We start from the raw sequence: 20,235 nt of genomic DNA, 5'->3' as shown, positions 1-20,235 counted from the left end.
GGCACCCCCTCCTCTGCCTGGTGGTCCCTGTGTGTCATCTAGTCCCCCCTACCTCTCCCCCCCTCCCCTCTCCCCTTCTATCTTGGGGTAGCGTGGTGGTCTGGCCCGCCTTCTGGGGCAGGGTGCTGTACTGGTGATGGGGGCTGGGGGGTGCTGTACATGGTGGGGGGGCTCCTGCCCGGTCCCCCTCTTCCCTTCTGTGCCTTGCCCTGGGCCCCCTGGATCCCTGGGAGCCGCACGGGGCCGCCATTTTGTTGTGGCCTGTATTCTGTATTAATGGTAGCCATGTTTTGTGGAGTTCGGCATTGAAAATAGCAGCGGCCATGACAGAGGAGCCTTCTGGTGGCGATTTCAGGCAGTGGGAGCCCCTCCTTATCCCCTGGTGCTGACTCCTGGGTCTCTTTCCTTCTGGACACAGCACACTGCATCCTGGTGCTGCCGGTGCCTGCCTGGTGGGGTAGTGAGTCTGGTAAGGACCTTCCTCTCTCTGCTGCAGGATCATGGGGTACTCTGTTGCTGGCAACCGGGTAGTGTGGGGGTGGCCCTTATCAGTGTTTTTTTTGCACATTTTGTGGGGTCCCCTTATTCCTCATGGAGTCCTTGAAGCACTTTTCCCCACCTGACCCCCTCTCAGAGGCCACAGGCCCCTCCGGGTCCCAACCATCAATTGATGCACTTTGCTTCCAACGTGCATCTGTCCCCGGACCGCTTACAGGCTCTTTGAGGCGGTGCAAGACCTATTACTTCAGGGGGTGATTGTCCCGTTCAGACCTCAGAACACTTTCAGGGGTTTTATTCTAACTTGTTCACGGTCCCGAGAAAATAGAGCAAGGTGTGTCTAATGCTGGACCTCATGGCACTGAACTGCTTTGTGTGGGTACAGAAGTTCAGAATGTAGTCCTTTTGCACGGTAGTGGCACGACTGCATCCAAGGGATTTCTATGCCTCTGTCAAATTAGGGACTCTTACTTACACATTCCAATATGTGTCTGTCACCAGCGCTTCCTCCGCTTTGCCGTGGGAGAGGAACACTTTCAGTTCGTGGTGTTACCCTTTGGTTTCGCCCCTGCTCCTCGGGTCTTCACAAAAGTGTTGGCCCCAGGACTGGCATTGTTACGTCAGCGGGGGTTTGCAGTACTGGGCTACTTGGGCAACTTTCTCCTGCGAGCAGAGTCCCCTACTGCTCTTGTGGACAACCTGGAAATCCCTATATGGACTCTGAAGGAGTTCGGCTGGCTTCTGAATTATCAGAAGTCTGCTCTGGTTCCTTCCACAAAGTTGGACCATCTGGGTTTGACTGTGGACTCAGCTTTAACCAGAGTGTTCCTTCCACTGGACAAACTGCATGCTGCAATTCATCTTCTGCTGTCCAGCAGGTGATCTTCCCTCCGGACTTGCATGCGGGTACTGGGCCTGCTTGTTTCTACCTTTTGAGGCGGTCCCGTTTGCACAGTTCCATACGAGGTCCCTGCAAAGGGAGACCTTGGCCATATAGGACAAGTGTCTCAAGTCTCTGGACAATCGGATCCAGCTGAGCCGGGAAAACCAAAAGGGTCCCTGATCTGGTGGTTTCGCTCTTCAGCTCCTCGACAGGGCAAATCCTTCCTCCCCTTGTTATGGACAGTGGTCAGGCAGAGGGGGGAGAGAGGTGGCGCAAACAGACAGTACGGGTGACTGCAAAAGTATACTGTGGGCAGATGGTGGAGTGTAATCCAATAGCTGGACACTTGGATGGCTGCAGGCTTGTAGAGGGTGAAGCGACCCTGTATGGTTTCAGGAGAGAGAGAGAGCCAAGCGCCGATCTAAGTGTAGCACAGCAGTATTTTTATGACCCACAATAAAATCGTTACTCACAAGAGGTCCATAAAAGCAGGCATTGGTAAAATCAGTAAGGGGAAGGTCTCTGGGGTCACATCCGAGGTGGAAGATCCAGTCAGGCGGTAGCGCTGTGATGAGGGAGGACAGCCGATGGCCTCATGTCGGAGGCGGGAGACGTGCAGATCCTCTGTGGTGGTGGAGCAGCGTGGGACCGCCGGTCGGATGGCTGTGACGTCACTTCCGGAGACAGCAGGGAATCAAACGGAGGATCTGCACGTCTCCTGCCTCCGACATGAGGCCATCGGCTGTCCTCCCTCATCACAGCGCTACCGCCTGACTGGATCTTCCACCTCGGATGTGACCCCAGAGACCTTCCCCTTACTGATTTTACCAATGCCTGCTTTTATGGACCTCTTGTGAGTAACGATTTTCTTGTGTGTCATAAAAATACTGCTGTGCTACACTTAGATCGGCGCTTGGCTCTCTCTCTCTCTCTCTCTCTCTCTCTCCTGAAACCATACGATGGACAGTGGTCACCCTGGATGCCAGTCTTTCCGGGTGGGGAGGTGTCCTGGGCCAGACCTTCATTCAGGGGGTCTGGACATTGGAAGAGTCCAGACTATCGATAAATGTCCTGGAACTCCAAGCGATCAGGCTGTGCCTGGATAACTGGACGGATCATCTTCAGGGGAGTTCAGTGTGAATTAATTTGAACAGTACCATGGCCGTGGCTTATATTAATCACCAGGGGGCACAAGAAGTGTTTTGGCCGCTCTGGACGTAGCCGGCATTCTACGATAGGCAGAATGCTTCGTTCCGGCCCTCTTCACCATACACATTCCAAGGGTGGAAAACTGGCAGGTGGATTATCTCAGTCAGCAGGCGTTTGACCAAGGGGAGTGGTCCCTTCATCTGGAAGTGTTTCATTAGTTGTGTCTCTGGTGAGGCACCCCCGAGGTGGACCTGTTGGCGTCTCGGCTCAACAGAAAGGTGCAGAGGTTTGTGGCACAGTCGCGGGATCCTCTGGCGGGCACCATCGATGCGCTGATGGCCCCATAGGGCCAGTATCGTCTAATTAATGCCTTCCCACCTCTCAAGCTTCTGCCGAGACTTTTGTGCAGGATCGAGGCAAAAGAGATTCCGGTCATTCTGGTGGCTCTGGATCTGCCTCGCCAGTCTTGGTATGCCGACCTGGTGCAGCTGGTCGCCTGGCGTCCCTTGGAGGCTACCTCTCAGGGAGGATCTGCTGTCCCAAGGGCCAATCTTCCATCCTGCTTTAAAGTCACTGGCTTTGACGGCTTGGCTGTTGAAAGCCAGGTGCTGAAGTATAGAGGTTTGTCTGGGTTGGCAATTCCAACACTGTAAAAAGCTAAGAAGTCTACCTCTAGGAAGATCTACCATCCTACGAAGAAAGCTTGCATTTCGTGGTGTGAGTCACTTCGGGTTCACCCTCACTCTTTCTCAGTGGCTCGGGTCTTGCCCTTCCTTCAGCAGGGGGTTGAGCAGAAATTGGCTCTGAGTACCATCAAGGGCCAGGTGTCAGCCTTGGTGGTCTTCTTCAATGACCCTTGGCCAAGCACTCCCTAGTGCGTACCTTTTTATTTAGGGGGTTCAACATTTTGAACCCTAGTGTGGTCTCCGCTATCGCCTTGGGATCTCAACTTGGTGCTTTTAGTCCTCCAAAAGCCTCCCTTTGATAACATTTGCGGGATTCCCCTGCTTACGTTGTCCCAGAAGGTAGCCTTTTTGGTGACAATCACCTCTGCTCACATGGTGTTGGAATTGGCGTCATTATCTTGTCGCTCCCCTTTGTGGTCCACAAAGATAAGGTGGTACTTCACCACTGTCCATCATTCCTTCCAAAAGCTGTCTCTCATTTCCATTTGAATAAGGACACTGTGTCGCCTTCCCTGTGTCCCAGGTCGAAACATCCTAGGGAAGTGGCGTTGCATGCCTTGGATGTGGTTCAGGCAATTCAGGTGTACCTGGCAGCTACGGAGTCTTTTAGGAAGTCCGACTCACTATTTGTGCTTTTACGGATGGGCTTCGAAAAGGACTGTCCGCTTCTTCTGCAACCATTTCTGGACGGATCAGACAGACGGTGACTCAGGCCTATTCAATCAAGGGTCAGGTTCCTCCTTCTGTCAAGGTGCACTCTACTTGAGCACTCAGTTCCTCCCCGGTCTTCTGTCATTAGGCGTCAATGACACAGGTTTGCAAGGCGGCCACCTGGTCGTCGGTGATCACTTTCACAAGATTCTATAAAGTGGATGTGTTGGCATCAAGGTTTTGCATGCTGCTGTTTAGAGGACATATTCCCTCTTTGGGGGTATAATGTTTTCAGATGGGCTCCAGTTTTTTGGTTGAGCTCCTGTTACTTGGTTGGCTACGGTTTAGTCTTGGGAATTTTCTCTTGCTGTTCTGACCCCTTATGTTTGACACTGCTTTAGAATGTCCCATAAGTCAAGAAGATTAGGAGATGTGTCCATCAATGAACAAAAGAGAAAATTGTATTTTTGACTCACCGTAAAATCCATTTCTCTGATGTTTATTGACGGACACAGCACCCACCCCTCTATGGAGTTGTAATACTTCTGACACTGCTTGTAACAAAACTGGGTACCTATAGCAGAGAGGGGGAGTATCCCTCCTGGGACTGTCCAGTGGTCAAGAAGGTCAGGAGCTGTGTCCCTCAATGAACATCAGAGAAATGGATTTTACGGTAAGTCAAAAATCCCTTTTTTTTTTTTTTTTATTTATTTTTTTTTTTTACAGCATGCTGTTACTTTTTTTTTTTTTTTAACGCCTATTAATGAACAAAAAAAAAACTACATTCTATATATATATATATATATATATATATATATATATATATATATATATATATATATATATATATATATATATATATATATATATATATAATTTCTAAAAAAATAAATGTATTCGATGTTACATTTCTTTAAATCTGCATGACTTCTTGCAGTTGTTTAGTTGCTAATTGTTTCAATATTTGCCAAATGCAGCTTTGAAAGCATTTTGGACTTGAAGCGAGAGGACGGTGATATACCTAGACCTGTGCAATCCTCATTCTCTAGGCAGGACACTACAGCATCCCGGAGAATGTCTGCAAAACAGCATTATTTGAAACACACTAGATATTTGCCAGGTAAGTTTCGTATTCATTCATTTTGTTGTTTACTTTTTGTTTATGGAGGCCAGTGCTGTTTAACATAGTTGGGTTTAGCAGAATGTCATCCTTTTTGTCTTTGTTTAAAATTCATAAAAATCCAAAATGTGAAAAAGATATTCAAAAAATAAAAAGATATGTAGGGGGCTTTGTAATTTCTGTATAAGTGATAACTGAGATGGGTTTCAAGACCTCAATGAGCAATGTGCTTTTGACATCAGTTTGAAAAGCTTCTGAGGTCAATAAGCATTTATTGCAGGTACAGCTAAACTATAGTGGACCAGTGTCCTATCAGCACATTTTACCCAGCATAAAGCTCCCACAGTAGAGACAGTGAGAGAGCTCTGAGCGTCAGTTCTCTCACATAATAGCCTCTGGTTAGCTGAGATTAATAACAAAGATCTGGCTATCAGGTAAAATGTGGAACTAGGAATGGAGGCGTTCTTGCCCAAAGCTCCATAAGGCTTCCAGGCTACAAGAAACTGAACTTATTAAAATTCTGTGGAAACAAATAGCTTCTCAACATCAGCCCTAAACCCTGGAAACCCTCGTCGTGTGTATGTGAGAAACTTAGGTGATGCATATACACCATTCACAATCCTAGCAGCCAGTGTCTTACATACCTCTCTCTCTCTGCTCAGACCTATAGAAAGGAGTACATCTTGCCAACATATAGTAGACATGACAGTCCATCAGCTTTCATTTGGTTGCTGTCCTTTGTTGTACATGAAATTTAAAGTCTTGTATGCCCTTGCACCGTTACCATTTTCCTGACCCTCCCCTAAAGAATTAGAATGCATTGTAATTAATTGGAATTATCTGGAAAAAAGGTATTGCCTCTGGTGTTTACTTTATGTCCAGATGCTTCCCTTTCTCTTGAATAGTTCCGCTTTGCAGGGGTTAGTTTGCAGCTAAGAGATATTACTGAATGTTTTCCCCATTGTTTCCTGTAACAAGACTGGAGTTGGAGGTGGTCAGCATTGGTTACGCAATACTACTTTGAGCTTTCTCTGTGTCTTCATTCCATTTCATGATGGTGGTCTTGACCCCCTTGGGAAGACCCATACATGGAACTGCTATATAAGAAAAGTTAGACACAAATCTCAAGTAGTAACCTACATTTCTTAAAAAGGCTCTAACCTGTGATTTTTTTTTTTTTTACACTGGCTGAGGCCAACTTTTAATTGCTTCTGTCTCGGTTAATAGAAGATTTTTGACTTTCACCCAATGCTGTAGCTCAGATACCAGGCTTCTGTAGGTGGCAACTCTGTCACTCAATGGCATCTAGATATGCTGCTGCAAATCCTTTGTAAGGGTTAAGAATGCGGTTTATCATTCTTTGAAATGAGGCTGGGGTCCCAAATAAACCAACAGGAAGGACTACATACTACTGGTACAGCCCATCTGATGTTGCAAAAGCGGTCTTCTTTCTTGCCCTGGCTTTTAAAGGAACCTAGTGATGCTCTTTGGTAATATCAAGGGCAGTAATGTACCTGGTGGGTGCTTTCAGTCAACTTATTCACCCAGGCCATGGGATCAGCATCAAATTTGGATGTTCCATTTCGTTTTCTAAAGTTTTTTCAGAATCTTAACTTAAGATCTTAAGTTAAGGATGAGCAATATAGGACTTTACCACTTGCTGTTAGCCCCTGGGGTTATACAAAAATCTATCCTTTTCTGTACCTCGGCTTTTCTCTGAGCTGCCGGTATCGAATAAATTCTTAACTTCACTTGGATGTGAGGCTGAGTCTTAATGATATGGTAATTTCCATCATTTTCAACCAGGTAATCCTGAAAACCTCTTTCTGTTTTTCTCCAAGATCTCGCTTACCTCTTGCTAATCTGAGATATTCTTACCTCTGGTATTGGTGATACTTTAAGGTCTCTTTTCTGCTAAGACAGATTCTCTCGGATCTCAGCGGGGCCCTGCCCTTTAACCAGAAGTTTACTTTATAAAGGTGCTACCAGAACTAACACCTGGTTTCCTGGGTTAAAGGTACTGATTTTAGCAGAAAGTTATAAACTCTGGTCTGTGCCTCTTGGGCTTGCTGCACATGTTCCTTAATGATGGGCATGACTGCGGCAATCCTAACCTGCATCTGAGCAATTTGTTTGATTACACATTTTTGAAGTCTTGCTGTTTCCCACACTATATCCAGGGCTTCCTAAGGGATATCTATAATGCAAAAATTCAAATGGAAAAAACCCTGTGGACAGCCGTAGTATTTCCTGTTCTAAAAACATTAGGTGTGGTATCAGGAAGTCCTATTGGTGTGCTCATGGGAGATCACTCCAAAGAGTGCCACATCCCAAATGTAAACAACAAAATGGAAATTCCCCTTGGGGTGGGACTTTTAAGGCACGTGGATAAATACAAAAAGAATATAATAATAATTAATTTTATTGAAAATGATAACATATACAGATACAAATTATTAAAAGCAGTTGGCAAGCTTGATACAATTCATACAGTCAATAGACAAGGGGATACCGCTGTATTGAGGTAAATGCCCGACGCGTTTCAAAGATATAAGTCACAACTCCTTCTTCAGGGACAACCTTAAAATAGCGGTAGGGTCTGCCGTATGGCTGTCTAGAGTGTATGCCTGCCAATGATATTAAAAACAGATGGCTGGGTAGGTCTCATCGCTGCATTGGGGTACTTCGTTGGAGAAAGTAGGCAATTTAGGAGGTAAAGATATTCTTGTAAGCACCTTCCAATTGTGTGTGCCCATCAGCTGTGAAGCTGACTGGGGACAGCTGAAACCCAAAAAGAACGGGAGATCTTGTTGGTTTGATGAGCTGATATAAAGTTGTGCAGCGAGCTTCCACCTTCAGCGAGTGAAGTCCTAGTCTTTTCTACCCGTATAAGCCACTTTCTTTCTTTTTTTTTTAGCAGTCATTTTGGGGGGACTAAACTGAGGCGAATAATTTTCAAGAACTGACGCAGCTCTTTTGTTAACCTTTTGACATAAGAGGGGTTTTTCGGTCTGTCAATTTTTTTTTTTTTTTTTGGAATAGCAGTACAGAAAAACATGTGGAACAATTTGTTCATTTTAAGAGGATGTATTTCTAATGGGGATTGCTTCTGGATACCGGGTGGAAAGCTCGTGGACAGCAATTTGCACTGATGCCCCTTGGTGGAATTGGCAGTAGCCCCACCAGATCCGTAATGACTTTCTCAAAAGGGACCTCATTATTAGGCAAGGGTTGCAGCAGACTTTAAAAATGTGGTTGGGGTGCATTTATTTAGATAGTAAGGGCAGGATTTTCAGTACTTAACAGGTTTGTGGTAAATCAGAAAAATACTGGGACCGAAAAAACCCTGCTCAACCGTTTGCTTTTTCTACCCCTAAATGACCACCCAATACGTGAGACTGGGCCAGATCCAGCGCCATCCTTGTCTAATAGTAGGGAAACACTACCTGCTCTATAATCTGCTCCAATTCCTTCTTTGCTACAGGATACAAGAAGTCCTGGTAAAATGCAAAATGGAAATAAAACAGATTCATTTCTGGTTCTTGAGGTACCCTGTTTCTGTCCATTACTTTTTTCAATACATTTTTGAAATTGGAATCCTGCAACTTTGTGGTCCCACTGGCCACCAGTATACTGTGCATCTGGAAAGTATTCACAGCACTTCACTTATTCCAAAATGAATTAAATCCAGTATTTTCTTCATAATTCTGCAAACAATACCCCATAATGACAATGTGAAAGAAGTTTGTTTGAAATCTTTGCAAATTAAAAAAAATAAAAAAATCCCATGTACAGAAGTATCGACAGCCTTCGCCATGACACTCAATATTGAGCTCAGGTGCATCCTGTTTCCATTGGTCATCCTTTAGATGTTTCTACAACTTGATTGGAGTCTGCCTTTGGTAAATTCAGTTGATTTGGACAAAATTTGGAAAGGCACCCACCTGTCTATATAAGGTCCCACAGTTAACAGTGCATGTCAGAGCACATAGCAAGCCATTAAGTGTAAGGAATTTTCTGTAGACCTCCAAGACAGGATTGTATCGAGGCACAGATCTGGGGAAGGGTGCAGAAAAATTTCTGCAGCATTGAAGGTCCCAATGAGTACAGTGGATTCCATCATCCTTAAATTGAAGAAGTTTAAAACCACCAGGACTCTTCCAAGAGTGGATCGCCTGGCCAAAATAAGCAATTGGGGGAGAAGGACCTTAGTCAGGGAGGTGACTCAAGAACCTGATGGTCACTCTAATCAAGCTCAAGCGTTTCTCTGTGGAGAGAGGAGAACCTTCCAGGAGAACATCCATCTCGGAGCACTCCACCAATCAGACCTGTATGGTAGAGTGGCCAGATGGAAGCCACTCTTCAGTAAAAGGCACATGACAGCCCGCCTAAAGTTTTCCAAAAGGCACCTGAAGGACTCCTAGACCATGAGAAAAAAAGGCACTGCTCATCACCTGGTCAATACCATCCTTACAATGAAGCATGGTGTTGGCATTGTCATGCTGTGGGGATCTTTTTCAGTTGCAGGTACTGGGAGACTAGTCAGGATTGAGGTAAAGATGAATGCAGCAATGTACAGAGACATCCTTGATGAAAACCTGCTCCAAAGTGCTTTGGACCTCAGACTGGGGCAAAGGTTCAACTTCCAACAGGACAAAAACCCTAAGCACACAGCCAAGATACCAAACGAGTGGCTACAGGACAATTCTGTGAATGTCCTTGAGTGGCCCAGCCAGAGCCCAGACTTTAACCCAATTTGAACATCTTTAGAGCGATCTGAAAATGGCTGTGCACCGAAGCTCCCCATCCAACCTGATGGAGCTTGTGAGGTCCTTCAAAGAAGAATGGGAGAAACTGCCCAAAATAGGTGTGCTTGTAGCATCATACTCAAAAAGACTTGAGGCTGTAATTGGTGCCAAAGGTGCTTCAACAAAGTATTGAGTAAAGGCTTTGAATACTTATGTATATGGTATTTTTTATGTTTAATAATTTGCAAAGATTTTAAACAAACTTCATTCATGTTGTCATTATGGGGTATTGTTTGTAGAATTTTGAGGAAAATAGTGAATTGAATCCATTTGGAATAAGGCTGTAACATAATAAAATGTGGATGATGGAATCCACTGTGCTCATTGGGACCTTCAGGGCTGCAGAAAGTTTTCTGTGCCCTTCCCCAGATCTGTGCCTCGATACAATCCTGTCCAGAGGTCTATAGCCAATTCCTTGGACTTAATTGCTTGGTTTGCGTTCTGACATGCACTGTTAACTGTGGGACCTTATATAGACAGGTGGGCGCCTTTCCAAATCATGTCCCAATAAACTGAATTTACCAAAGTTGGACTCCAATCAAGTTGTAGAAACATTTTAAGGATGATCAGTGGAAACCGGATGCACCTGAGCTCAATTTTGAGTGTCATGGCAAAGGCTGTGAATACTTATGTACATGGGATTTTTTTTTTTTTTTTTATAAATTTGCAAAGATTTCAAACAAACTTCTTTCACATTTTGTCATTATGGGGTATTGTTTGCAGAGTTCTGAGTGAAATACTGAGTTTATTCATTTTGGAATAAGTGAAGAGCATGGTCTTCTGACTCCCAAACTTGACCGCTAGTGAGAAGTTGTACATCTAATACAATGTCAGCATCCCACTCAAGTTGTAAGGGGGAAGGCTCAACTGGTATTAGAATTTGGTAAACCATGAACGAAACGGGGAAACCCAGCAACAGTCCAAACAGGTTTGTTCTTTGCTTTTATACAATGCAGAAAACACAATTTCAGTGCAGGAGGGCCTTGTATGTCCAGTCTATAGCATAAAACAAACAAACCATATGCTTGTTGGAGCCACTAACACAACCCAGGTCAGTCCCTAACTAACAGGATACCCCCTGGTTCCTCAAAATAAACAGACAGCACTTTTACCTTCTTTCTCTATGCATTGAGTGATACAACTTGATAACCTAGCAATTATACTGCCACCTACTTAAGAAATGGACACTAGGTACAAAGCAAACTGATGGCTTGCTCCTTTAAGTATACAACCCCTCACACCTGCTCAGTTTTACTTTTTGTCCTCAGAAAAATGGACCTGTCTTCTTCTGTTCTTCTGTTTTTCTTTTCTGGAAGTTTTCTCAAATAAACCAAGATTTTCTGAATTTGCCATTAAAGTGGAACTAAACTTACCTTCACTTCAGCGGCCCCATCCCTCGCTTGTGGCAGCATTTTCTGCTGCGTGCTTGTCTTCATCCATATTCATTGAGTGGTGCAGAATGACGGCACAGTGAACTAAGCTGAGCTGCGAATGCACAGCTCAGTTTAAATGCCAGGGAAGACAGAGAACAGGCAAGTGGGTGCATCTTCTTGCAGAAGAGACATCGCATATCCACTTTAACCACTTGCCGACCTGCCACAGTACATATACTGTGGCAAGGCGGCATGTGCAGGCAAAATCACCTTCATGTACCTCATGTGCCTACTCCGGGTTTAGGCACACACTGCGTAGGTAGGTGCATCTTATTGCAGAAGAGACATTACATGCCCATTTTAACCACTTGGCGCCATATAACCCATTCATGACAGTTGAAACCTTTGCTGTTACAGTCATCTTTATTGTAACAGCAAAGTGTAAAAAAAATCCATGATCACCCCCCCCCGGGGATGCTGGGCACAGGAAAAGATCTGTGTTTTTTTTTTTTTTATATTTCTTTCTAGTCTAAGTCGGAACTGCTTGCTTTGACAAATATTTCTAAATGGCCCCTGTTCTTTCTTATTCCTGTCTTAACCTGGAGGTCTTTTGTTATGCATAGTTTTATATCTCCATTAGTGCAACTTGTTGCTTACCCTGATCATTAAAGGCTTAAATCATCCTCCTTCATCCCTAGATATTGGGGAGATCCTGCCAGCTGCATTTCAAGCTCTAGTTGTTTCACCAAAACTGTTTCTTTTCAAATTTAGGCTGTGCTTTAAAATTGGAGGATTCAACTCAAAGACCTAAATGTTCCACTTAGGTATTCACATCCTCCCCCATTTGATAATTTTATCTACAAAGATTGAGAACACCCTGAACAAGTTCCTTGTTCAAAAAATGGTTCCCGATCCTCTATTCTTTTGCAGAGTATTTTGTCACAGCATGAACTACCCTCCTGCTGTTTAACCACAAGGGCTAAGTTAACCTTTTTAGCAAAATGACCTGTGCAGACAAGGATCCCCTTGCAGCTTAAAACGCACTGTGCAGTTTGGTAAGATGTATTCCTCTTACAGCTTGCTATTGAGGCAGACACAGAAGTATAGGGGCATAGAGAGCTAGCAGGGGACTGCAGAAGAGGAGGATGAAGGCTGCTCTTTGCATTATCATTACACAGGGCAAGAAAGTATACGTTTTTTTTTTTTTTTGGTTAAAAAAAAAAAAAATTTTTTCTTTTTAGAACCACTTTTATCTGTGTGATATATATTTTTTTATTGTGTGTTTTCTAAGGAAGAGTTATCACTATTTTTTACATTATTCCGTTTCTGGCAGGACACAGTACTAGAGGTACTTTGTGCCATCTTCCTAAGTGCCCTAAAATACTAGCTAACTAATACCACCCCTGGCATGGCGCACTGATGCTTGACACAGCAGCTAGCAAGGAGATGCTTGCTTTATAGTGCCTATCTCCGTCTCCCGGCACTTGTCTTAGGCAAACAGCAGCACAAGGAATGAAAAGGGAAGCGAGGCTGACATGTCTCACCTCCCTCTACATTTTTTTGTGTTGGTGCTTGCCTCTAGTGATTCTTCTTTCAATAGCTGCTGAAAGTGTAAATTCTTGTGTTTTTGTGTCAGATGCATTTGTCCATATGCATACTGTATATTTACTTATATGGCAGATTAACATACTTTGTGTATCTTGCTTTTTTAGGAATCACAATTAAGAGCAATACTGGAATGAATGCAAGCAAAGATATTAATGACTTTGACCCGTGGCCAAATATTAAGCAGCCAATTAAACCTCTTTATTTCCCTGCAGGTAATTTTTTTTTTTTTTTTACAATTTTTTCTTTTATTTTGAAAAATAGTTTAGTTACCTCTTCAGCGCTTGGTAGTATTTATGGTATTTTGCTGCTCCTAAACCCTTGCCGCTGCTGTAACCCCTGGTCCTTTAAGACAATCCAAATGCTGGGAGGCGGGCTTTACGATCACATAACCACTGGGATTGGCTGTCAGTGGCCACTTGATCAGAAGCTTTGGGATCGCAAGTCTGCATCAGGAGCTGCCCATGACAGCTTTGTTACTGTGTTTAGCGCACGGTTTAGCACAGAAAAGCCGTTCCGATGGGAGCATATATGCAGCAGCTCAACATTAAAGCCAGCCCACTCAACCACCACGTATATATGCATACAGACGGTGGAAACAGGTTAATCACTGCAAAAAAAAATTATTGGAATCTACAATTGTGTTTCTGGTAAATTTAATATTGAGGATTATACTTACTACTTCCACTGTTTTCAGGACATTCTGGAGTTAATGGAGCTGCTGGCAGTTACAGTTCATCTTTCTTGAAACAAGAACTAAGTTCTGTTGGACCAAAGGCACGTCTGCCACCACTTACGGACCCACTGCCCAGTAAGTTTCATGTTGACCTGTGGATTATTAGGCTCTGAATTACTTTAGAGAAAGTAAATCCTCATAAAAAAAAAAACCTGTGAAGACAAAGGCATAATGAGCTAGTATGCATCGCATGCTAGCTCATTATGAAATACTTACCTTAAAACGAAGCCCCCGCAGTGTCGCCCGCTCAGCAACAGGGTGGCCGACATGTCCGGCGGTCCTGCTTCCTTGTTCGCATCCTCTGGCCATCTGATTGGCCGGAGGCACGATAACATCACATCGCATGTGCGCGGGAGCCGCCGTTCACGGCATAGGGCTCTGTAGGAACGGCACGGGTGGCCGTTCCTTCAGAGCGCATGTGCCGATGACGTCATCAGCTGCATGCACTGTAAATATCTCCTAAACGGTGCAAGTTAAGGAGATATTTATAGCACCTATAGGTAAGCCTTAATATAGGCTTACCTATAGGTAAGTCTTTAAAGTGGGTTTACAACCACTTTAAACATGGACACTGTTTTTTTTGTGTTTGGGTGTTTTAGTGCAGCACGTTGGGTGATTTAGGAACAAAGTTTTGTTGGACCAAAAACACGTCTGCCACCACTTATGGATTCACTGCCCAGTAGATTTCATGTTGACCCATGGTTGATCTGCTGATCGTGGGTGCAATGCTTTTCAGGCTCCTACAAAAAAAAAAAAAAATAGTAAATGTACATTTCTCTATCTTTCATAGACAGACACAGCTCCATATAATTCTTGACCATTGGATTATGCTGCAGGAGTAGAACACTAGGCAGGAAAAAGCTTTACCACATCTATGGGGCCGTCCCTGCAGCCATACACCCACATACTCTGCTATAGCCCTCAGTTTATTTTTGCCTAGTTTAGGAGTAGGACCTAGTTCCCGGCTTGGGCTTCGGTCTTAGCTTGTCTTTTTTTATTTTAAAGGGAACCTTTGTTAAAAATTAACTTTTTTAGCTAGGTCTGTTCCTGAGAGAACTGCAATCAACAGCTGGCCTGGGTTTCAGACTGGATATGCTAGATCCTTAATTTCTTCCAGCCCGGCCAGCGAGCATTTGCAGGTTATAGTCCAGCACTAGGCCTCGCCACGACAGAGCCCCAATGGACGGGGGCTGGCCTGCGAGTGAAACACCTCGCGGGACGCAAACGACCTGGTTTGGCCTGAGTCGCAGCGTACCCCTTGGCCGTCAAGCACTCCCACCTTGAGCGGAGAGGCAGTTTATTCGGAGTGGCGTCCACCTGATGTCGTTGATATGGTGAGTTTCCCCCCCCCCGTAGCTCGTGCGGTGGAGGTGGGCCCCTCCTTGGGATGGTCGGACCCCCGGGTTCCCTTCCATTCCCCCAGCCCCTCTAACAGTCACGGTGGTCTTTTGGCCCCAACCTACCCCCACACCCCCCCCCCCGGGGTTAGGTAGGAGCTGGCTTTGCCACTTGCCCCAGTAAGGGGGGATGGATGTGGTGGTTGTTGTCCGGATTGCACACCGGGGGTCTTTGAGCCAGTTCCCGGCCTCCGGGGGATTAGTGACTGGGGCAGGGATGTCTTTTGCGCTCCCTGTAGTGGTTATAGGCTTGAGCGGATGTTTCTTCATCCACGGGTCTGTGCCTCACGTGGCTGGATCAGGCCGAAAATGGAGGCTGCGGCTTGCGGCCTACTCGCAGCGGTCTGAGTACCATATCAAGCTGTCCGAAGTGCCTGACTGAGCCAACTGGTGGATGCTGACAGCTCAGTCAGTAGGCCTCACACAGCCAGATCAGGTCCAAAATTGAGGCCGCTACTTGCAGCCTACTCGCGGCTGTCCGGGTACCATGTCAAGCTGTCTGAAGTGCCTGACCAAGCTGTCTGGCGAATGACCAGGCTGTCCGAGCACCTAACTGAACTGCTGATCAAGCCGATAGAGCTGACGGCGGACCCGTCACTGAATCAGGCCCCAAATTTAGGCCGCAGCTTTGAGGCCTACTCGAGGCTGGCTGACCGAGCTGCTGACCAGGTGATTTGAGCTGCTGACCGGGGTGATAGAGCAGCAGATGGGCATCCACCCCCCCCTTCTCAGGGTGATGGACATATGGAATGTCTGGCGTCCCCCGCGGAGACATTGTTGTGTGGGAGTACTCTGCCTGCGCGTCTGCTTCACAGCTGGCCCCCTCTTCCCCTTTATAGGGGGCTATGTCCTCTTATGTCATTTATGTTCTTTAGCCGGCGTCTCTTTGCGAGAATGTGGTCGGTGACCTCCCCTGCTTGTTATGCTCTCAGGGTGAGCTTAGCATATAGCGACTCTATTGCGTCTGCATCCACACACTTCCAGTGTTCTGCAGTGAGGATGATTCCTTTTTTACTGCACATGCGCATGCAAAGGGTGCTGGTGGATGCACTGATTGTATCGGTGCAGAAAATTTTACCATGGGGGGCGCCAGTCCCCTTGGGGCACGCAAATCCCCTAAAGGCGGCAAAGGTACTCCCTTTTCCCGCTTAGTGTGACAAAATTGTCGCACGTCAGTGGCGTTGTTCTAAATGCAATAATGGTAACCACACATGGTGTGGCTAAAAAGCTGGTCTGTGGATCAGGCTCTACAGATCTCCCCTTAATGAGGACCTCCTATTTGGGTCTTTGTTGGAATCCGCTAAGGGCAAGTCACCGTAATAGACGGGCCCTTATTTTTCAGCACACAGTCGGCCCTTTCGTGTCTTCGGCACGCAGGAGAAAGGACCTATGCCATTTAGGTAATCTGGGGGTTCCAAGAAGATGTGGTCGGGTAAGCCGAGCACAGGCCCCTCCAGATCTGTGGACAAATCTTGGTCTGCATGAAGGGACGCCCTCACCCGTATCTGGGGTGGGGGGATTTCTTTGTTTCCTGTCCGGAACCATGGACCTCCTTGATTCAGGACAAATGGGCCCATGAGCTGCTCCAATCGGGGTAATAGATCAAATTCAGGTCCTGACCGTCAGACATACTCTTCCTGTCCAATTCTACACCTATCTTCAGATTGGTTGAGGGATCTACAAGAGGCGGTACAAGATCTGCTGTCGCAAAGGATAGTTGTGCCAATTCCCTCTCGCTAACGCTTTCGAGCAGACTCTCATTCAATCCGGTTGGGTGACTTGTCAATCACTGTACAGACTCTGCAAGAGTTCGGTTGGAACATCAATTTAAAAAAAATCTGCTCTGATCCCATCTTCAAAGCTGGATTATCTGGGTCTGACTCTGGACTCCACTTCAGTGAGGATGTTTCTTCCCTCGAGAGAGCTTCAAAAGTTGTGGCGGTTGTGTTTGCTCAGTTCCACACAAGACCCTTACAAAGGGAAATTCTTGTCAAATGGAACAAAGATCCAAAATCCTTGGAAACTATGATTCGAGTTGAGTGCTCTTCTGTGGTGGCTTCGCTCGTTGGCCCTACGCCAGGGCAAATCCTTCCTTTCATTGTATTGGACCATGGTAACCACGGATGCCAGCATGTCTGGCTGGGGAGGATTGCTTTGGAAGCCTGTGTGTCCGGGGGGTCCTGGACCGTGGAGGAGTCCAGACTGCCAATCAATATTCTGGAGCGATAAAGCTTTGCCTGAGCCACTGGACGATTCATCTGCAGGGTTGTCCAGTTTGGCTTCAATCGGACAATGCCACGGCTGTGGCTTATGTCAATCATCAAGGAGGCACCAAGAGTGTCCTGGTGGCCGGGAGGTGGCCGAGAGCCTGAAATGGGAAGAAAATTTTGTTCCAGCCCTTGCCACCGTGTAGTCGTCAGGTGTTGGGTCAGGGGGAATGGTCCCTGCACCCAGGGGTGTTTTCACCTGCTATGTGTCCGGTGGGGGACACCTGACGCCACAGACACTCTGGTGGCTCCTTGGGGTCAGTATCGGCTGATTTATGTGTTCCCTTCAGCTCCTGACGAGAAATCTGCGCAGAATAGAGGTGGAAGGGATTCTGGTGGTCCCAGACTGGCCTCGCCAGTCTTGGTACGCAGATCTGGTAAGGTTGGTCGCCGATGCTCCTTGGAGACTTCCTCTCAGGGAAGATCTGCTGCCTCAAGGACCTATCTTCCATCCTGCTTTAGGGTCACTGGCTTTAATGGTGTGGCTGTTAAAAGCCAGGTATTGAAGGATAGGGATCTTTCTGATTTAGTGATACCTACACTGTTGAAGGCTGGAAAATCTACCTCCAGGAAGATCTATCATCGTACGTGGAAATCGTATATCTCATTGTGTGAATCACTGAAGGTGCATCCTCGCTTTTTTTCGGTGGCTAGGGTTTTGGCCTTTCTCCAAAGAGGGGTTGAACAGTGCTTGGCCTTGGGTACTGTCTGTTCTTCCAAAACCTCCCTTTGAGAACATTAGGGAGATTCCTCTGCTTACACTGTTACAGAAGGTAGCCTTTTTGGTGGCTATTACCTCTGCTCGCAGAGTATCTGAATTGGTGGCGGTATCCTGCCTTTCACCTTATCTGGTGGTTCACAGAGATAAAGTGGTACTTCAACCTAATCAGTCGTTTCTTCCTAAGGGATTGTCTACGTCTGCTGCGATCATATCCAGATGGTTAAGGCACACGGTGGTGCAGGCTTATTCACTGAAGGGTCAGGTTCCACCTTTCCCTGTGAAGGTGCATTCTACTAGGGCACTGAGTGCTTTTTGGGCTTTTCACCATCAGGAGTCAGTGATTCAAGTTCGCAAGGCGGCAACTTTGTCATCTGTGCACACGTTCACAAAATTCTTTAAAGTAGATGTGTTGGCATCCTCAGATGCTTCTTTTGGCCGCAAGGTTTTGCAGGCTGCTGTTTGAAAGAGACTTTAGTCTCTTTGAGCATGTTTGTTCCAGGTGAGCTCCAGTTGTTCCTGGTTGAGCTCCATGTTCACTGGTTGGCTAAAGTTTTAGTCTTTGTTTTGGGAATTACGTTCTTTTTCTGCGTTGTTTTCCCACCCCTCATGCACATACTGCTTTGGGACGTCCCAATGGTCAAGAATTATATGGAGCTGCATCTGTCAATGAACGATAGAGAAAACTGGATTTTTGACTTACCGTAAAATCCTTTTCTCTGAAGTTCATTGACAGACGCAGCACCCTCCCCTCTATCGTGAGTGAGTTGGGGTTTTTCTAAACACTGCTTGCAACGAAACTGAAGACTATAGCAGAGTGTGTGGGTGTATGCCTGCAGGGACAGCCCCATAGGTGTGGTAAAGCTTTTTTCCTGCTTAGTGTTCTACTACTGTAGGGGGCAGCATAACCTAATGGTCAAGAATTATATGGAGCTGCGTCTGTCAATGAACTTCGGCAAAAAGGATTTTACGTAAGTAAAAAATCCAGTTTTTTTTTACCTGTAAAAAGTGTGCATTTATTCATTTTTTTTTTTTTTTTTTTTAAAGGTGAAGCTTTAAAGGACAATGGCAACATAGTAAATGACCCTCATTTACCTGCACATTCCTCCCTTTAACTTCAAGCTCTCTTGGACCAGAGATGGCTCATATCCTCCTACAGCTTCCTTTTGGTTTTTCAGCTTGGTCAGACTGGGCATCTTCTGGGTAGTCTTTGTATCTAGTGAAAATTTAATATGAAAACGATTACCTTAAAATCGTAGTATTTTGCTCTCATCGAAAGTCTGGCATTTTTTCCCTATGCAAGAGAACATTCTGCAGGAACAGTGTTTTATTTAAAGAAAAATAAATGGCACATTGAAATTGGAAATGTATTAATGTAATATACTACAATGTTTTTTTATAAGGCTACAATATAAGTGGTGCTTTTTTTTTTGTTTTTGTTTTTTTAGATTTTGGGTCTCTAAAATCGGGTTCGTATCCAAGACATTCTACCTTCAGCTCGTCATCCAAAAACTCTCCTGTGATCCCCCCTAGACCACCACCTTCATTTCAGCCAGTCCATGGCAGGACAGACTGGATATCAAAATATGGTGGGCACAGATAGCAAAATAAAGCACTTTAATATTACCATTCTATTACTTGCTATGCAGTGCCCAGACTCTGATGTTTTATGTTGCACATTTAAACAATCTCAACAGCCTTTTTATGGCTAGCATATGTACAAATATACCAATACCTGACAGCACTGGGGTATGTGATTAAAGTATAACTAAACACAAGAGCAAAAATGTCAAATGTTGCAGCGTGCAGTCCTTAGATGTGGTGGATAAGCTAAGAACCTTTTTGGCAAAAAAAGAAAATGCATATTGATCCTGCCAGAAATGCAGTGTCCTTTTCACTTCCTGTGACCTACACTGAAGAATATCTTTCTTCCTAGCTATCTTCTTTAAATTACCAATTGCCCTGCTCTCCATGTAATGAAGATGAAGAGATGTGAACAGGTGATAGTTGATATCAGGAGAGCAGCACTAATTGCTTCCTCAATATAAACAGTAAAGGAGTATTGTAGCCACACACGGACAGGATATGTGTTATTTGCAGGATTACCAGGTCAAAAATCTGCAATATATAACGTTTTTGGTTTTGGGTTTAGATACACTTTTTTAACTAATGAAGTCCTAGGAATGCATGCATCATTACAGAATTGAGTACCAGAAGGGTTAATAGCTCACATGCTTAATAGAATAGGATGCAGCTCATAAAACATACTCTAAAGGCTCCTTGAAGTTTGTTTACACATGTGCTAAGTCTTTATTTTAGCAAAGACATTCCAGATTCGGGTTCA

General features: G+C 45.3%; 1 protein-coding gene across 1 annotated transcript in view; it reads left to right on the top strand.

The window, feature by feature from the left end:
- CILK1 (ciliogenesis associated kinase 1) overlaps positions 1–19,694 on the top strand; it is an 82,890-nt gene extending 63,196 nt beyond the window's left edge. Inside the window, exons 11-14 of the mRNA XM_082252046.1 lie at positions 4,845–4,987; positions 12,881–12,988; positions 13,471–13,584; positions 19,340–19,694. Coding sequence (XP_082108172.1) covers positions 4,845–4,987; positions 12,881–12,988; positions 13,471–13,584; positions 19,340–19,494 — 520 coding nt within the window. The 3' untranslated portion in view covers positions 19,495–19,694. The remainder of the gene's footprint in view (positions 1–4,844; positions 4,988–12,880; positions 12,989–13,470; positions 13,585–19,339) is intronic.
- Positions 19,695–20,235: the final 541 nt, after the last annotated feature.

The sequence above is a fragment of the Pelophylax lessonae genome (genome assembly GCF_965119305.1).
Source record: "Pelophylax lessonae genome assembly, chromosome: 3".
NCBI lineage: Eukaryota > Metazoa > Chordata > Amphibia > Anura > Ranidae > Pelophylax > Pelophylax lessonae.
The sequence above is the reverse complement of the archived record's forward strand: the minus strand, read 5'-3'. Positions and strand labels throughout refer to the sequence as shown.